This window comes from Tupaia chinensis, unplaced genomic scaffold (genome assembly GCF_000334495.1).
Source record: "Tupaia chinensis unplaced genomic scaffold, TupChi_1.0 Scaffold000250_1, whole genome shotgun sequence".
In the NCBI taxonomy this organism is placed as follows: Eukaryota; Metazoa; Chordata; class Mammalia; order Scandentia; family Tupaiidae; genus Tupaia; species Tupaia belangeri.
The window spans coordinates 2139946-2159477 of record NW_006159730.1 but is presented as its reverse complement, the minus strand read 5'-3'; the positions used below and the strand labels follow the sequence as shown (position 1 = coordinate 2159477).

At 40.0% G+C, this 19532-nt stretch overlaps 1 protein-coding gene and 1 pseudogene across 1 annotated transcript in view; one reads left to right on the top strand and one right to left on the bottom strand.

The window, feature by feature from the left end:
- Positions 1-19532, top strand: part of TET1 (tet methylcytosine dioxygenase 1) — a 136070-nt gene that overhangs the window by 76254 nt on the left and 40284 nt on the right. Inside the window, exon 3 of the mRNA XM_027772044.1 lies at positions 15045-17352. Within this exon, the coding sequence (XP_027627845.1) occupies positions 15045-17352 (2308 nt within the window). The remainder of the gene's footprint in view (positions 1-15044; positions 17353-19532) is intronic.
- On the bottom strand, positions 11018-15001 carry LOC102474218 (ubiquitin-like protein FUBI pseudogene; annotated as a pseudogene).

Genomic DNA, 19532 nt, shown 5'->3' with positions numbered 1-19532 from the left:
AGGAATGCATACAGATGCCCAAAATCTACCCTGCTGGACAACTGTATAAAAGGGATTATGGCATAATCAGACCCTGTGACAGGATTTTTATTATTTCTCTCTCTTTTTTTTTTCTCAATGTGCACACACTATCATGAATTAAGGGGAAAAAAAAGCTTTAAAAAATATATAGCTCCTGCGACCAGCAGTTGGCGTAATGGCTATGTTGCTGGACTCCCATGTAGTCCACTGCGGTTCAAGCCTGGACCCAGCGGCTTAAACTCAGGCCAGGTGCGTGTGTGTATACCCAAGATCCCGAGAGGAGAATGGAGGAGAAGGGATTGCGACCAGCTCTCCCGGGGGGTGATTTCTTGCTTTCTATCTCTCTCTTTCTGGCAAGTGTGTGCACCCTATACCGAAAACCTCTTAAATAAATATATATATAACTCTTAAAACATTTTTACATTATATTTTTATTAGATAGTGCTTCCTGGAAACCAGCTTCAGTTTTGAGGCCAGTCTAATAAGAATGTGAGACAATAGAACTTTAGGTTCTGAAAACATTTATTCTAGAAACAACCATTTTTACATAATCTCCATAAAGCTCCTATCTTTTCTGTCCTTGTGTAGAGAATGTCATCGTACTCTGTATTTGCTGGGTTGATATACTGAGGCAAGAGCAGTAATGCAGAGCTCAGGATGGGTGGAAAAGGTAAATAAGATACTGTTGACCTTTGTGGCTGAATTTGGGTTTTGACCATGTAAAAATTTGGAGAAGACTCATGGAATATTAGAAAACTATTGGAGATAAATCAGACATGGGTAAATCAGAAACTTAAGATTTAGTGGTGTTTTAAATGTCTGGTGAAGAAATCCACTTGGTGGTTGAATTTGGATTGATTTTTGTCTTGATGTGGGAGTCATGAGCAAATAAACATAGATTCAAGTGGAAACGTGAAGAGAAAATATCCACAGGAACCGCATACCATCATTTCTAGTGGGCAGAGGAGTGAGCAAGGAAAACTGAAATCATGAGTGAGAAAATGAAGGGACTATCCTAGGGTAGTGAGCAACAGTATCTAAAGATATTCTTGGGAAGCCAGGGGTGGTTAAGGCACTGGACTTCCACATGGCTGACCTCAGTTCAAGTCCTAGACCTGGCAGCTTGCTTTCTCATTTTCTTTGTCTCTCTAGTGAACACATGTGTCCTATAGCAAGTTAAAAATTAAAAACAACAGTAATAAATGAAATTAAATACAACAATTCTTTAAAAAAGTGTACTATGGAAGTCCATTGATTTGGCTATTAGAACTACATAGGTGAATTTTTTGAGCAGTTTCCTTTTTGTGGTGGAAAAAATTAACCTAATGATATTGAACCTAAAAGTACGTGTTTGACAGAAAGTGCGTGTAGATTTTTTGTGGATATACTTTCAGTGTAAAGAGGTGCTAAAAAATAGGAAGGGAACTAAATGCTCCTGGATGATTTTGTTTTCTCAAGACAGAAAAGACTTGAGCTTGTAACAACCTGTGAAGAAGGAGCCAGGAGGGGAAGATTTACAGATCTCTAAACTCTGGCTCCAGAAAGTGCTCTGATTTTTCTGTTAGGAATGTGTAAACACCTCTCATCTCTAGCTAAGTGCTGATGGTGAATAAATATTCAGTATTCTTGGAGCTTATGTTCTTAGAAAGCCAGGACAGAAATAGACACTGTATTATTTTTTTCTTTTAGAGGAAACATTGGAGGAACTGATTAGAGACTGCCGACCATACGTACGATATGAAAAGAACTGAAAGTCCAAACCCTTGTTGGGACCTTGTAGGATCATAAATTAACGAGTTATCTGATGATCTTCTGGGTGGAGTTGGCAATGCCCCCCCCCCCCGAATCTTTATCTTTAATCATGAGAGCATTCCTGGCAAGATAATTTGAGAGAAGCTAAACTCTACTGGAAAATAGGATTTGTCCTAGGATTAAATCTCTGGAATATTGCAGAGCACTTACTTTTTTTTTTTTTTTTCCACTATAGGGCGCGTGCGCTCGCCAGACAGACAGAGAGAGACATAGAGACAGAAAGCGAGAAATCACCCCCCAGGGGGGATGGTCACGCCGCAATCCCTTCTCCTCCATTCTCCTCCCGGGATCTTGGGCACGCACACACACGTGCCCGGAGTGAGTTTTAAGCCACCGGGTCCGGGACGCGAACCGCGGTCGACTACGTGGGAGTCCACCGACATAGCCATTACGCTAACTGCTGGTTCCCCAGAGCACTTACTTTTTGAAAACAAAGTTCAATTTTTAAAAACAGCATCTTTGCAGCCTTTCTTCTATCTTTAGTATGAGTGCATATAATCACATTTGTACAAACTAGTGTGATTGAATCTTGTCTGATTGATGAGGCAATCTGCAATTTGTATGCTCTTTCAATTTATTTCTGTTACTTTAAAAAAATTATTATTGGGGTTGGGCCATGGCGTGGTGGTTAGAGGTGCTGGATTCCCACTCAAATAATGGTGGTTCGAGTTCCAGACCTGAGGGCTTGGTTTCTCATGCCCCCCACCCCCATTCTGTCCCTCTCTGGTCAAATGAAAATAAATAAATAAATAATAAAGTTAAAAATACAATAATTCTTTTTTTTAAAAAAAAGTATCGGATTATAAATTGGTTTCTCAATTCATCCACTTAATTTACATGCTTGGTGTCAATCCAGTATATATGAATATTGATTTTGACATGAAGTGATAATATACTGAATAGCAATGCAGAACTTCAACAACTCTAAGTTGATATCCTTTCACAAAGAAGAATAAAAGCAGTCAAGTGGGCTCAGACAGGTAATTATCCTCACAACCTAAGAAAAGAAACTACCAATGGAATCATATTGTTCTTTTAAATTCTAAACATATATGGTAATTTTAGTTTACTAAATTTTCCTGATTATTAGTAACTAATGGAAATTATTGTAAATGTTAATACTTGTTTTGCTGTTAAATTGTTTTCTTTTAGCACAGTGCCTGGGGGTTACACACTAGGACCTTGTTGATAAAAAGACCTCTTATCTGAGGCCTGGCTCAGGGTATTGATCTGTATCAAATAAAAACTTACCAGTAGAATGGAGATTTTAAGAGTGCTTATCTCTATAGAGAAAGCAAGTGAGATAATTCCTATGAGGTGTTAATAAAAATGCCTGGTAAATGCTATTAATAAATATTCTTTTCCTGAGACCAGCAGATGGCATAATGGCAGCATAATGGCCATGTTGCTGGACTCCCATATAGTTGAACACGGTTTGAGTCGCGGACCCAGTGGCTTAAACTCACACCAGGTATGTGTGCATGTGTGCCCAAGATCCTGAGAGGAGAATGGAGGAGAAGGGATTGCAGCATGGCCATCCCCCACACCCCCTTGGGGGGGATTTCTCGCTTTCTGTCTCTCTGGTGAGTGCATGGGCCGTATAGCAAAAAAAAAAACTAAAAAAAAAAAAAAAAACAAACCTCTTTGAAAAACTAACACATAAGCTCCAAGAATACTGAGTATTTATTCACCAGCAGGACTTAGCTACCTTTTCCTATGAGTGAATTTCAGGTTAGAATAGATTTTGTTTTTATATGTTGTGAAAGGACAAGTGGAAAAGAGAAAATGAATGTATGTTTTAAGTAGTCAGTTCATTTTAACACATATTAAGGTCCAACAATATGTAAAGGTACAGGATTCATTTAATTCTCAACAGTCAAGTGTCCGGTAAATGTTATTACCAGTCCTGTGTTATCTAAGGAAATAGAGATTCCCAGAAGCTTCGTAGAACAAGGATTTGCTAAGGCTCAGTTGGTTGGTTGCGAGTTGGAGCTGGGAGAGCAGCCAGCACTAGGGTCTAGCCAAACCCATGTTCTTGATTTCGTTGTGAATGAAGCTGTTAGGGTACTGAAAAAAAGCAAAAGAATAATACACTGGACACCAGAGCTGGTTGGTTTGTGTGTGTGTTTGTGTATGTGTGTTGTGGCATTTATTTTCTAATGCCCCCACCCTACCCCTAGGCAACCAGTGGTTTTCTTTCTGTTGCATAAACTGGTTTGCATTTCCTAGAGATTTATATAAATGATCAGTAGTTCCTTTTTATAGCTAAAAGGACCTTTGTCTAGGTATAATACATTGTGAAGCTATTTGGGTTGTTTCCACTTTTGAGCCATTTAATAAATCTTCCATGAACCTTGGCGTATGCCTTTGTTTGTAGGCATGTTAACATTTCCCCTGGATAGTCCTAGAAGTGGAATGTCTAGTCTCATGGTGGGTGTATACCTAAGTTTCAAGGAAACTACCAAACTGCTTTCTAAAATTGTACTAATATTTTACATTCTCTTCCACAGTTATATAAGTTCCAGTTCAATATATTCCTCATCAACACTTGGTATGGTGGATCTTTTATATTTTAATGAGAATGTGGAGATACCTCATTGTGATTTCATTTGCATTTCCTGACAATTAATGGTGTCAATCATCTTTTCATCAACTTGGTGGCCATTTGTACATCTTTTTAAAAAATTTATTATCATTATTATTTTAAATTTGTGATAGGATATATATATTCCACAGAGAGAGAGAGAGTAAAAGAGAAACAAGTTACCAGGTTTAGTTCTCAAACGATCTTCGGCCATGTCAAATCCAGCACTCCAACCACCATGACACCCGCTAGCCCCTGTACATATTTTTAAATATACATATAATTTCTTATTTATGTTTAATTGTTGCCCATATTCATGGCATACAATTGCTTTTCAAAGCATGTTGTAGTATGTGGTAATCAAGGATATTACCATATTCATCTTCAAAAAGAATATCACATTATGTTGTGTAACTATGATTTTCCTTCTGCTCACTAGTTTTTATTTCCTTTTATATATATGTGCGTGTATGTGTATATAAATATATTTAGAAACACCTGGTTTATTATTTTAAATAATTATTTGTTTTATTTTATTTTAAATTTGATCAAAGAGAGACAGGGAGAGAGAGAAAGTGAGAAAGGAAACTCCTAGGTTCAGGAATCAAAAGCATTCAGCTATGTGGGAGCCCAGCGCCTTAACCACCAGGCCATCTCTTGGCCTCAGAAATACCTTGTTGGGGCCAGTAGGTGGCGTGGTGTTTAAGGGTTCTGGACTCCCATATGGCCAACCCTGGTTTGAGTCCCGAACTTGGCGGCTTTCTTTCTCTCTGTGTCTCTCTCTCTGGTCAAATTTGAATAAATAAATAAGTAAATAAAGATAAATAAAATAATTTTTTTAAAAAAGAAATATCTTGTTCATTATAGACCTTCCCAAACCTATTTGCCTTGTTTACATGCATTCTTCTGCCTTTTTTTTTTCCCCTGAACTCCCACCCTCCTCATCAGCAAGGGTGGACTGCTGATGAGAAGACAATAAACAATAAAAAGCAGTGAGGTTCCCTTTCATATCCTCCAGGAATAGGCACAGGGAGACTCATGCACAGTCAAAGGACCCTTTGGTGTGATAGGAAAACTCCAGGGGAGGCCTGGGTTTTAGAGGGAGTTCTCCTTGGGGGGTCTAATAAAGGGGGAAGTTAAGTGTGTGGTATTTAAGGAATGGTAAAATTTGGCAATGGAGTTCTCAATTGTAACTTTGGGGGTAGAAGTTTTAAGATATTTGAATGAGGAGGGAAGTTGCTAGGGTGATAGCTTAAGGCAAATTTGTGCTGTTCCAGGTTTTTCTTCTTTTTTTTTGTCTTCTTTAACTGAAAATAAATGGTCTTGGCTCATAGCCCCAAGGAAGGGATTGTGACCTGGGACAGCTGTGACTAGAGAGCTTAAGCTCTTTGAGCACTAGGGATTTCTATACATTTGTAACACATTTTCAATTTACAATTTTTTTGTTACTAAACAAAGTTTCTGATAACTTCCCAAGTGCCTGTACCCTCCCCCTTCATCCCACCCCTTAAGTTTTACATCTTGCTTTGGCCAGATGAGGGTGGAGTTTTGTTGGGTAGAGGAATGAAAAGGCTGAAATAGGAAAGAAGCTTGACTCTAGTGAAGAGATTTTTGAATCTTCTGAGGTCTCTACAATGGCTCCCATTCCTGCCAGGCGCAGAAGACCTTCCAGTCTTTATGGCATCAAGGTAGGGGAAGTGGGGGTGAGGCTTATCCCATGCCTCACACCCACATCTCCAGGGCAGCACTTTGCTCTGACCCTGACTTGCTGTGGTTTTTTTAATTCCTTAGCTGGTGATCTTAAGAAGAATAGAAAAATGGAGATAAGAGGCAAAGCTCAAAGAATATTAGCACTTAGAAAACTTTGGTCTAGTAGGTATCAGCTTTTTCTACCCAAAAAGGAAAAAGAGAACTAAGTTTCTGAACTTTGGAACTAACTGACTTTTCTACACCTACAAAACAAACAAAACAATAGCTGTTTTCAAATCTCTTTTGAAAGTTTTGTTGTTTTCCTAAATGTTCATTTTAGAATTATTCTTAGGTGGGTCTTCGGTGGGTAGCCATCTCATCTTTCCTGTTGACTGAAATAAGGTTTTTTTTTTTTTTTTTGGAGAGGTTTTCGCTATAGAGCGCGTGCGCTCCCCAGACAGAGAGACAGAGAGAAACATAGAGACAGAAAGCGAGAAATCACCCCCCAGGGGGGATAGTCACGCCGCAATCCCTTTACCTCCATTCTCCTCTGGGTATCTTTGCCACGCACACACACGCGCCCAGCATGAGATTTAAGCCACCGGGTCCGAGACGCGAACCGCATTCGACTACATGGGATTCCAGCGACATAGCCATTCCGCTAACTGCTGGTTCCCTGAAATATGTTTTTGATGACAAGCATGTTGGTTAGCATTGTATGGTTGTTGGTTATAGAACTGGGCCTGGCCTCCAAGTTTCTTTCTAGGGCTGGTCGGTGTAGAGGAAATATGGAGGAACATCAAATAGCTCGTGGAAAGTGCAGTTGAACTACGTGTTTATTTGGTGTAAAAATTAAAATCCATCATGGTTTTTTCCGTGTAATAAGCAGTATTCATTGACTTTGGAAGACCCTCCCCCACACATAGTAACTTACAGTCAATTTTAATGGAGGCTCTAGTAGTTCTCTCTGAATATTTTTTCTCCAGTTTTCAGGCCGAGATTGTAGGTCCTGAAAGTCTTGCTTGTGCTTCAGCACAAATACTTTGTGGCTGCGCCCTGTGCTCTACATAGTGATTTATAAGAACGTTATTTCCTTAAAATTTGGTTCTCTTAAGGTAGTAAATATCTGTTCTGGGCAACGGGATGGTTAAAAAACCTTACATATTCGGGGCCCTCATGTGGCAGGGTGGTTAAGGGCACTTGTCTCCCACATGGTCAACCGTGCTTCGAGTCCCAGACCTGGAGGCTTGCTTTCTCTCTCTCTCTCTCTCTCTCTGTCCCCCTCTGGTCAAAAGTAAATAAATAATTAAATGAAACTTAAATAAAATAATTCTTTTTTTTTTTTTTTAAAGAACGTTACTGGAGCCGGTAGTGGTATAGTGGTTAAGGTAGCTGGATTCCCAGATGGCCGGCTATGGTTCAAGTCCCAGACCTGGAGGCTTGCTTTCTCACTTTTCCTCTCTCTCTCATTTTGTCCCTCTCTGGTCAAATTGAAAGAAAGAAAGAAAGAAAGAAAGAAAGAAAGAAAGAAAGAAAGAAAGAAAGAAAGAGAAAGAAAGATTGATTCAAAAAAATTTTAAAAAGAGGGACTAGCAGTGAGCGGAATGGCTATGTCACTGGACTCCATTGTAGTCGACCTCGGTTTGGGCGTGCCCAAGATCCTGAGAGGAGAATGGAAATTTAAAAAAAGAAAACCTTCCATATTACAATGAGGTCACAGAATGCAGACGCACCATATATCCTTGGTTTTTAAATTTCAAATTGGGAGGCAGCTTTGCTGAAAGTGAACACAGTTGAGGAATAATGATCTATCCTTAGTAAAGGTCTTAGTAGGTTGTTTCTGATCGTATATTACCTTGAAAAGCTTTATTTTTTTCTATGATCTAAGCACCAATTTCTTGCTTCAGAAAATCCTGTGTGTATGGATTGTGTGTGTATATAGGGAGTTCTACAATCTGATTGTGTTCAAATGAGATGGTAATTACAGGATAAAATATCACTTTGCTAAGTGCCCCTTGACTTCCTGCTGGTTCAGTGAAATGACAAAATGGAGGAAGGCTGCAAACTATGACCAGACAATATCAAAGGAATTAAATACTCCTGTTAGTTCAGAATGGGCGGAAGAAGTCTGGATCAACCTATTGTCTTGGGATTTTTTAAAATAATTATTTATTTTATTTATTCATTCATTTATTATTTTATTTGACCAGAGAAAGAGAAAGATTGAGAAAGCAAGCTGCCAGGTCCGGGACTCAAATCGTGGTCAGCCATGTGGAAGTGTCCAGCACCTTAACCACCATGCCACCTGCTGGTCCTGAGATTTTTTTTTTTAAAGAGTTGTTTTTTTGTTTTTTGTTTTTTACTATTGAATTTTGTGCTCACTGGGAAGACAGAGACAGAAAGCCAGCCATCACCTTGGGTGTGGGGCTGGGGTGGGAGATGGCCACACCACAATCTCTTCATTCTCCTCTCAGGATTTGGGGCACACATGCACGTGCATCTGGCATGAGTCTCAAGCTGCCAGATCCGGGATTGAACTGTAGTCGGGCACATGGAGTCCAGTGTCTTACCCACTACGCCATGCTGGACTCATTTGGGAATTTATTTTAATTGCTAGAAGGTTCTTCCTTTTATCAGAGATAGACAGGTAGACAGAGAAAGAGAGAAAATACCGCTCCCATGTGCAGACCATGGGTCATGGTCACACTGCACTCCCATCTCTATTTCTCTGTCCTGTCTGGATTTCGGGCACAAATGCATGTGTTTCAACTGGTGAAGTTGGGATTCCAAATAGTCATGTGTGCTTCCTGCTCCCTTAATCACTGTCCACTAAGCCTTTGGGATGTTGATAACAAAGGACAGGCTTTTTTATTTAAAATGTAAGGCATTTTCCTTTATTCATGTAGTGTACCTGCACCACTGAGACAGACAACCACACTCCATGAGATCTGATTATACCGTAAACACACCTTCCACCTGTTCTGAGACCATCACATCTCAGACACTCGCAAATGCCCAACGTGTTCAAGTATGAGACCAGACCAGGGATTTGAACTGCAGGCCCCATGTGGGTTCAGGCTTCTCTTGAGCAGCTCATTACTGTACCATGAGGGCCCGAGGCCACCTATACTTAATTAAATTCATTCACTAATTAAGGAGAATAAAGATATTCTTTGGGTATATAAATCTCTTAAGGGATCACGAGATCCTCTCTGTAGAGTCTGTTTGATAAAGTCCCTTGCATAGCTATAAAATTGAAAGCTTTATGGACATTAAGAAATAGACCTCTCCTTTTACTCAATTGTATTTTCCTGGTAACTCCTATTATGATTTTAGGTTTATTCTACCCACTTTTCTTCTGTGCTAGGTCAGTGTTTGTGTGTCTTAAGTGAAAAGGCATGTCGCATCTCCAGTTTATTTATTTGCATTGATGCTATTTTATGGATACTTTGCCATGTAATCAATGGATCGATATGCAGAGTAATGGATACTTATCATTTCCTAGAGTGACTATACCAGTTTATGTATTTTATATTTTTCTATTTTAAATGTTATGTTGCATTTACAATTTGTACATTTTGCTATTTTATTTTTGCCTTTCCTGCGAGTAAAAAACTTGCCATTTTCATTTGCTCATCCTCTAGTAAAATTGCTTAGGTTTTTAAAAAAATATTTGTTTGTTTCTTTATTCACTCGTTGATTTTTTTTTTTTTTTGAGAGGTTTTTTCACTCTAGGGTGCATCCGTTCGCCAGACAGACAGAGACAGACAGACAGAAAGCGAGAAATCACCCCCCAGGGGGGATGGCCACGCCGCAATCCCTTCTCCTCCATTCTCCTCTCGGGATCTTGGGCACACACGCACACGCGCCCGGCGTGCGCCCAGCGTGAGTTTTAAGCCACCGGGTCCAGGATACGAACTGCGGTCGACTTCGTGGGAGTCCAGCGACATAGCCGTTACGCCAACTGCTGGTCCCTTCATTCATTGATTTTGATTTGACCAGGTAGTGACACAGAGAGAGAGAAAGTGAGTAAGCAAGCTAGCAGGTCAAGGATTCGTACAGCAATCATGTGGTAGTGTCCAGTGCTTTAACCACCGTGCCACCTGCTGGCCCCAAATTGCTTAGTTTTTGACCCTTTGGATTTCCACTTAAAGTGAATTGCTTATTCCTATCCTTTCCTTACTGTTCTGTTGCATCTGTTTTAATTTTTTGCTAATTTGTGGGAATCCTGTTACATTAATAACAATAGTCCTTCATATGTATTTCAGATATTTTCCCAGTCTATTTGACTTTATTAATGGCCATATTCCTCTTACCTCTTTTTGATTGATACACATATTAAGAAATACATTCATTTTTGCATCATGATTTACTACTTAGATATACACAAAAGCATATGCAGAAGATTTCCATAGCAATATTTTTTTCTAAATTTTGTATATTCTTATTTTCCTATACTGTTCCATTAAGATGAAAAACTCCTGTCACAGAGCACTAAATTGGTACTGGGACTAATGGATTGTGGTCAGCAAATTGAAAAGCACTATATTGTAGTGTCTCTGCTTTTAAAATTGTTTGTAATTTAAAAAGTTGGTTTTCATTTTCTTTATGGCTTCTCACTTTTTACTAATTTAGAAGGGTTTCCCCACGTTCTAAATTCTTTTACACCTAACATACTGGTGTTTGTGTATTTATGTGTACGTGTGTGCTAGAGAGAGAAACATGTAAAACTTCCATGAAATTCACATTCCACTATCCATAGGTAGTAATATTGGAATATACCCATTAGTTTGTATATGATTTATGAATTCTTCCTGGATACAATGCATAACAATTTTTATTTATTTATTTTTTTGGGGGGGTGGCCGGGGATAAGTGACCTTATTAGAGAAAGCCAAAGTTACAACGGACTTAAGAGTTGGCATTGGGGCCCTTCTCGCCAAACATGGGCACAAAATTAACAAAGCACGGGTTGTACTGCATTCGCCACTCGGCCCGGCCCATCTTCTTCTTCTCCTGTCTGGCCACCTTGGGAGTCTGACCTCTCACTTTCCCAGCTCGGGTCAGGGAACCATGGACTTTACCTCGAAGCATACAGCCGGCTACTTCCAAAGTAGGCAGGGCCTCCACCCCACACTGGCCCAGTGTAGCCTCATCCTCCAGGGGCGTGCCTGCCAGGAGCATGACCTGGTCTTCAGGGGCGATGCCCTCCATTGAGGATCCATGGGTCTCTGCCCCCCATGGGCAACCGTTTCCTGGCAGGTCACCTCGAGGGTATGTAGCTCCTGGGCGCGAACGATGTCTGTGACTGAGGAAAACAAAAAGCCTCAATCGCAGTCGAGATACCGCGAAGATGGGAGTCGAGCGCGTAAAATATTTTTTTAAGAAAGAGATTTTGCTATAGCGCGTGTGCTAGCTGGAGAGACAGAGAGACAGAAAGTGATAAATCACCAGCCTGGGGGGTGGCCACACCACAATCCCTTCTCCATTCTCCTCTTGGGATCTCTGGGCCCTGAGCCTAGGACTCAAAGCATAGTCAGCTATGTGCGAGTACAGCGATGTAACTGTTCTGCCATCTGCTGGTCCCTTGGTGAAATTTCAACAGATTACTTGGCCCACAAAGCTTCAAATTATTACTATACCTTCCTTTACAGAAAAAAATGTGCTATACTCTGTCAAGAATGATGTGTTTAGGCAACTTATAGTCTGTTCACACCTTTCCATGTTAATAAGTGAATTTGGGGGGCAGCAGATGGCATATTGATTAGGGGCACTGGATTCCCACATGGCTGAAGGCAATTGCAGTCCTGGACCTGGCAGCTTGCTTTCTTACTTGCTTCTCTCTCTCTCTGTTCAAAATTTTTTAAATAAATAAAGTTAAATAACATAATTCTAAAAGAGAGTTTTTTTGTCATAGGGCAAGTGCACTAGCCAGAGACAGAAAGCGAGAAATCGCTTGTGGCGATGGCCACAATCCCTTCTCACAGCTCCATTCTTCTCCCTGGATTTTGGGAAATTACACCCACTTGCCAGGCATTAGTTTTAAGCCACTGGATCCTGAACTCGAACCGCTGTTGAGTAGGGTGGGAGTCCAGCGACGTAATCATTACACCATCTCCTAATCCTCAAAGAAATTTTTGTCCAAACCATTTCTCTCTTATAAAAATATAGTGTTTTTTGACAGGAATATTTATATCTTTTTCATATTTAGAGTTTTTTTTTTTTTTTTTTTTTTTGAGATTTTTGCTATAAGCTGCATGTGCTCACCAGACTGAAATAAATCAGGGGAGATGGCCACCCTGGATTCCCTTCTGCATTGTCCTCGTGGGATTTTAGGCACACACACCCACATTGCCCAGAATGAGTTTCAAGCTGTTGGGTCTAGGACTTCAACCATGGTTGACTATATGAAAGTCCAGCAACGTAACAGTTATGCTGGTCCCAGTATGGGAATTTTTAAATTAATTAATTAATTTCTTCAGAGAGATTGCTATTGCCTATAGGGTTTTAGTGCCATGATTACTTAGGGCAGTGCTCTATGTGCTCAGGGGGACCTCAGCACATAAATCCAGGATCTTTCCCATGTGGGTACATTTGTTTACCAATAAGTCACCACTTGGTCCCGTGTTTAAATTATTCACCTATCTTTTTTTCTTTTATTTAAAGAGGTTTTTGATATACGGCATGTGCACTTGCCAGAAAGACAGAAAATGAGAAATCACTCTCAGGGACGATGGCCACACCACAATCCCTTCTCCTCCATTCCCCTCTCAGGATCTTTGGCACACATGCACATGCGCCCATGTGAGTTTAGGCCACCAGGTCCAGGACTCAAACCAGAGTCGACTACATGGGAGTCCAGTGATGTAGCCATTTTTGCCATCTGCTGGTCCCAACCTATTCTTTTTATTGCATGATTTAAGGTTAGGGGCTGACTTTCTTCCTGTGTCATTATGAAAACAGTGTCATTTTTCTATAACTGTTTAGAAATCCCAGGTTTCTCCATTTTAAATGTTTTTGTCCTTCCATGACTGGACTCAGAGAGAGAGAGAGAAACAGTGAGAGGGAAAGCAAGAAATAATCCCCAACCCAAGGGGGATGGCCATGCCGCAATCCCTTCTCCTCCATTCTTTGCCTAAGATCTTGGGGATGCAGGTGCACGTGTCTGATGTGTGTTTCAAGTTACCAGGTCCAGGACTTGAACTGCAGTGGACCATATGGGAGTGCAGCGACGTAACCACTATGCAATCTGCTGATTCAATATGTATCATTTTGAATTGCTAGAGAGTGTATGACCTTACCTCATTTTTGGTAGACTTCATCTCACTCTCTCAGTGGCAAGGACACACACCCTCTTATAATTGAAGGGGGAGTTAAAAACCCAAAATTAAACACAACAGAAACATCCATCAATATAATAAAGATCACTGTATCTCACAAGAATTATTTTTATTTTTATTTATTTACTTTTTAAAATTTATTTTATTTTATTGGAGAGGTTTTTGCTATAGGGCATGTGCACTCACCAGAAAGAGAGACAGAATGCGAGAAATCACCTCCTGGGAAGATGGTCATGCTGCAATCCCTTCTCCATTATCCTCTCAGGATCTTGGGCATGCACGCACATGTGCCCTGTATGAGTTTAAGCGACTGGTTCTGGGACTCAAACTGCTGTCTACTACATGGGAGTACAGCAACATAGCCATTACAGCAACTGCTGGTTCCAACAAGAATAATTTTTAGTGAAAGGAAGATAAAGTTAGAAAATTAGCAAAATACATGTATGATGTTCAGTATCAAGACTGGGTAACTCTTGGACTGTGTGATAGATGACTAGATGGAAGTTTCATGCTTTGGATCTGGACTCAGGGTGTTTATTTTGTTAAAGTTCACTTAGGGTTAGTATCGTTTTCTGTTTGCTGTTCTACTGTAACATAGTTTTCATTTTAATGATAGTGGGTGTTGGACCATGGGCTGATAGTGAAAACAATGCCCTGTGAGTTTCACCCATATTTATATCCTGAGACTGGGATATGCATTCCCGTGTTCGAGGGCCAGCTGAGGCTGGAGTTGATTGTGGTGTCGTGGTCGCTGAAGGAGAGTGCTATCTCTCTGCATCTTTTAAAGTTATTTTATTTTATTTATTGTTACTGTTACATTTTAAAATTTGCTGTAGGGCTTGTATGCTCACCAGAGAGTGACAGAGAAAGAGAGACGAAAAGAGGAAAATGAGAATGCAATTCATCAGGTCTAGGACTCAAACTGTTGATCGCATGGGAGTACACTGCCTCAACCACTACACCACCTCGTGGCCCTTTTCTGCCTCTCTTGATTATGAAAGAATTACATAAATAAACTTAGTAAAAAGATAGATAATGCCCACTGAGTTGTAAAATGTACAAAATATTGATTATTGGAGAAAGGAAAATAAACCTTAAAAATAGAAGGTAGATGTGTCCCACTAAATACTATAAATTAAAAAATGTTTATTAAGTTTCTATCAAATAACAAATGAATATGTATGCCAAAATATAACAGGCAAGAGATTATTAATAGGTTTTATTTATCTTTTTGAATTTATCCTATAGTCTTGTTTTTGCTATTTTATAACCATTTTGAATCTGTAAAAAGCAAAAATAATATTATTTTAGGTTGTATTCACAATGGCTTTACACTAGTTCCAATTCAATTAAGTCCCTACTTTTGCCAGCAGGTGGCATAGTGGTGCGCTGGAGTCCCACATGGCCAGCCATGGTTCAAGTCCCAGATGTGGAGACTTGCTCTCTAGCTTTCCCTTTCTCTCTCTCTGGTCAAATTAAAAATAATAGTAATAACAAATGGTATTAAATAAATAAATCTTTTTTAAAAATTTAAGACCCTACCACTTTTATTCATATTATTAAGGAAATGGTGAGTCATTTCTGTATTTATTTTACAGGTAGATTTTGAAAACAAACCAGTAAATGGCCTCAAGTCAGAATCCATGGAATACAGTAGGTGTGGTCATGGGGAAGAACAACGATTAGAATTGGATCCACATCCACTTGAAAATGTAACTAAAAATGAAGAGAGCATGACAGGGCTCCAGATCGACAAATGGACAGCAAGCAAGAAATCACATTTCACTGGTCAAGTCACAGGAGATTTCAGTTCAAGTGTCACAGAATCTGGAAAATCAAAAAACTCTGAAGATGACAATAAGCAAACCAAACCTCCGAAATTGTTTACACAAACTCTGAGAAATGGCATTAAAAATGTGCCCTTTGTACCACCTGAAACCGATGTGTCATTTAAAAAATTCAATATTGAAGAGTTTGACAAGGCATTTGAAAACAGTACCTGTAACGTGCTGAAAGACCCCGCAAACCATCACAATGCCATGAGCTCCATTGTGACTAATGTCAGTTGTGATCATCTCAAGGGAAGAAATAATGTCTTAGTCTTCCAGAAGCCTGGCTTTAACTGCAGATCTATTCAAGACTCTGCAAACCTCAGCTTAAACAGTCATACTGGTATACACAGTGAGGGCGATTTACCAAATACCCCTGAGAATTTACCAAGTAAAGAACCGCAAGACGGATCTCCAGTTCAGCCAAGTCTTCTATCCCTAATGAAAGACAGGAGATTAACATTAGAGCAGGTGGTGGCCATAGAGGCCCTGACTCAACTCTCAGCAGCCCCATCAGAGAATTCTTCCCCCTCAAAGTCAGAGAAGGATGAAGAAACAGATCAGAGAACAGCCAGTTTGCTTAATAGCTGTAAAGCTATCCTCTATTCCGTACGAAAAGACCTCCGAGATCCAAACATAGAAAGAGAGCCACAGAATCCTCGTCACTGTTCATCTTTGGAAAAACAAAGTTCACGTAGCACAGTGGTGTTCAATGGCCACAATGGCCAAAATACCCTTTCCAAGTCCCCTGTCAGCTCAGCTTGTAACCAAGTATCCAAAAAGTTGCAAGAAAGTTCGAAAGTTGCAAATTCCCTATCTCTTTTCACACCAAAATCAAATGCCACAAAAATTGATACCAATAAGAGTATTGCTCAGGGTAGGATTACTCTTGACAATTCTAAGAATTTACATCAGTTGCACATAAGAAGTAATAAAGTGGCATCTTGTAACCAGCTACTAAACAGCGTTAAAAATTTGGACTCAGATGATCCATCAAGTCAAGATGTTACTCACAGTAAAATCGAGGAAGATGTTGCAACACAGTTAACACAACTAGCATCAATCATTAAATTCAATTATATAAAACCAGAGGACAAAAAAGTTGAAAGTACACCGACAAGCCTTGTTTCCTATAATGTACAGCAAAAATCTAGTCAGGAGAAGGTCTTAATACAACCAAAACCACCTTCAAGTGTACAAAATGATCGTAGCTCATCATTAGTAAAGCAGAAGAACACAACCCAAAAAAAGACAAAATCCACCCCCTCACGAGATCGGCGAAAAAAGAAGCCCTCAGTTGTAAATTGTCAAGAAAATGATCAAAAGAAGCAGGAACAGTTGTCATATGAGTATAGTAAGTTACATGACATTTGGATAGCATCGAAATTTCAAAGATTTGGTCAATTTGGACCACACGAGTTTCCTATTCTGTTGGGAAAACTTTCTCCCCTCACCAAAGTGTGGAAACCACTGGCTCCAACGAGTGCAGCCCTGCAACAAAAGAAATTATTTCCTCCGCTCGCTCAGATAAAATTCGAGAGATATCCTGAATTAGCACAGGACAAAATGATGAAGGTGGAACCATTGGATTCATTCCCCATATGTCATTTCAAAACAGAATCTGACGGACAGGTGTTTACAGATAAAGCGTCTCAGGTACAGTCTGCAGTGAATGTCAATCAGAAAGCTCACCCCCTGCCCCAGCCCTACTCTCCACCCAACCAGTGTGCTGATGTGATGGCTGCCAGTGACCAAACTCAGTTTCATCAGGATTGTGAAGAGCAACTCGTCCATCAGAGAGTGCCACCATTGCCTGGTACCTCTCATGAGACACCCTTACCGGACCCAGCACAGATTCTCAGGAATGTAAATGTAGTTTGTTCAGGTGGAATCACAGTGGTTTCTACCAAAAGTGAAGAGGAAGTCTGTCCATCTAGTGTTGGAGCATCAGGAGTTTCCCCAACAGATAGTACCCAGAAAAGTTTTAACGATTATGCCATGAACTTCTTTACTAAGGCTACAAAAAACCTGATATCTGTAACAAAGGATACTGAAGTGCCAGAGTGCGACTGTCTAGGTAAGTCCTTGTGTGCTTGTGTTCGTCTTTCACCTGCATAAATTGCCTCAAGTCATGACAGAATCAAGTTCTGATCAATCTTTTTCTTGTGTGGTATTTTTGCTCCATTCCCATTCTAGCTAAGTTGGACTAAGTAATACTGTACCCATTTTTCTGTGGGACTTTTATTGATTCTGCTTAGAAAAATGGAAAATTCAACTCATAATTTGGAAAAACCAAGGTAAACTTTCTCAAGTGGAAAATATGCTGATTTTTCTCAAGGCTAACTGTCTCTCAAGTTGTTTCTTGTGTGTATCATAAGAACAAATTTCCATCATTCTTTCTTGCAGTTTGTTTATTCTTCCTACATGCAAAAGATTTGCAGCCCACAAGCCTTTCATTGAAAATATCTTCATTGTAAGATATAACATGCATGCACAGAATATGAAAAATATGTACAATTTAACACACATCGTGGGAAATATCTGTGTGATTACCTACCCACTCATGATGAAAGAGGACTGATTGATTTCATTTTCAGTGTGTATTGCTTTTGTTTTCTATAATATTATGGTTGTACCCAAACATTAAGAAATTCTGCAATCTTGGCTGCTTTAAGAATTTTTTTTTTGAGTTTTAAAATAATTATTTATTTTATTTTATTCGTTATTATTATTTTAATTTGTTTAGAGAGAGAGAGAAAGTGAGAAATCAAGCCACCAGGTCCAGGACTCAAACTGCAGTTTGACCATGTGGGAGGCAGTCCAGCATCCCAACCATCATTCCACCTGCCAATGCTGAGTTTTAAAATATTTTAACAAGAGGCCAGCAGGTAGTGTGGAGGTTAAAGTGCTGGTTTTCCGCATGGCCATCTGTGCATCAATTCCCAGACCCGGCAGCTTAAAAATCATGTTGGCAATGTGTGCCTGTGTGGCCAAAATCCAGAGGTGATAATTGAGAAGAGACTGAGATGTGTCCATTTCCCCTGGGAGGAAATAGTGATTTCTGCCTTCCCCCACTCTGTCTCTCCTGTGAACACACGTGCCTTAAATCAAAAACAAACAAAAATTTTGAGCGTTTTTTGCTATAGGGCACATGCGCTCACCAGAAAGACAGAAAGAGACAGACAGAAAGCAAGAAATTACTCCCCCCCCCCAGGTGGGGGGGGTTGGCCACACTGTAATCCCTTCTCCATTCTCCTCTCAGGATCTTCCACACACATGTGTCTGGCAGGAGTTTAATTCATCGGGTCTGTGACTTGAACCGCAGTCCACTACATGGGAATCCAGTGACATAAACCATTAGGCTATCTGCCAGTCCCAAGCAAAAATTTTTTTAACAAATTGTTTTCAATATATAATAATTTCATATTTAAAAAAACAGTGACCAGCAGATGGCATAATGGTTATATCACTGGACTCCCACGTAATTAACTGAAGTTTGAGCCTTGGGAGCTTCTTTAGAGGTTCTAGCAGGAGAGCGCAGCTACTGATAGACCCTTAAGTGAAGAAACGTCCTACTGGGACCAGCAGTTAGCATAATGGCTATGTTGCTGGACTCCCATGTAGTGGACCACTGTTTGAGTCCCTGACCTGGTGGCTTAAACTCTACATTGAGCATTTGTGCGTGCGTGCCCAAGATTCCGAGAGAATGGAGGAGAGGGGATTGCCACGTTGCCATCCCCCCTGGAGGATGATTTCTTGCTTTCTGGCTCTCTGTCTCTGTCTTTCTGACAAGTGCATGAGCACTATTGCAAAAAACCTCTCCCCAAAAGAAAGAAAGAAAGAGAGAAAGAAATAAAGAAAGAAATCAAAGAACACTGTTCTACTTCAACAATATGAAGTTAAGGTCTGTTTTTATGTGTTGCTTAACAAATTACAGAAGTAATTCTACATTGTCTTTTTTAATGAATAATTGTTCCTTTTATATTTAGAGTTACTTATTTAATTTTATTTGTTACGATTATTTTCACATAGATTTTTGTTATCAGGTGCTTGTGCTCATCAGAGACACAGGGAAAGACAGAGACAGAGAAAGTGAGAAATCACCTCCTAGGGGGAATGGGCACACTGTAGTCCGTTCTTCATTTACCTCTCTGGACTTTGGATAGACACACCTATTCCCCCAGTGTGAGTTTCAAACACCAGGTCCAGGATTCAAACCATCGTCAGCCATGTTGGACCCCCGTACCTTAACCACTA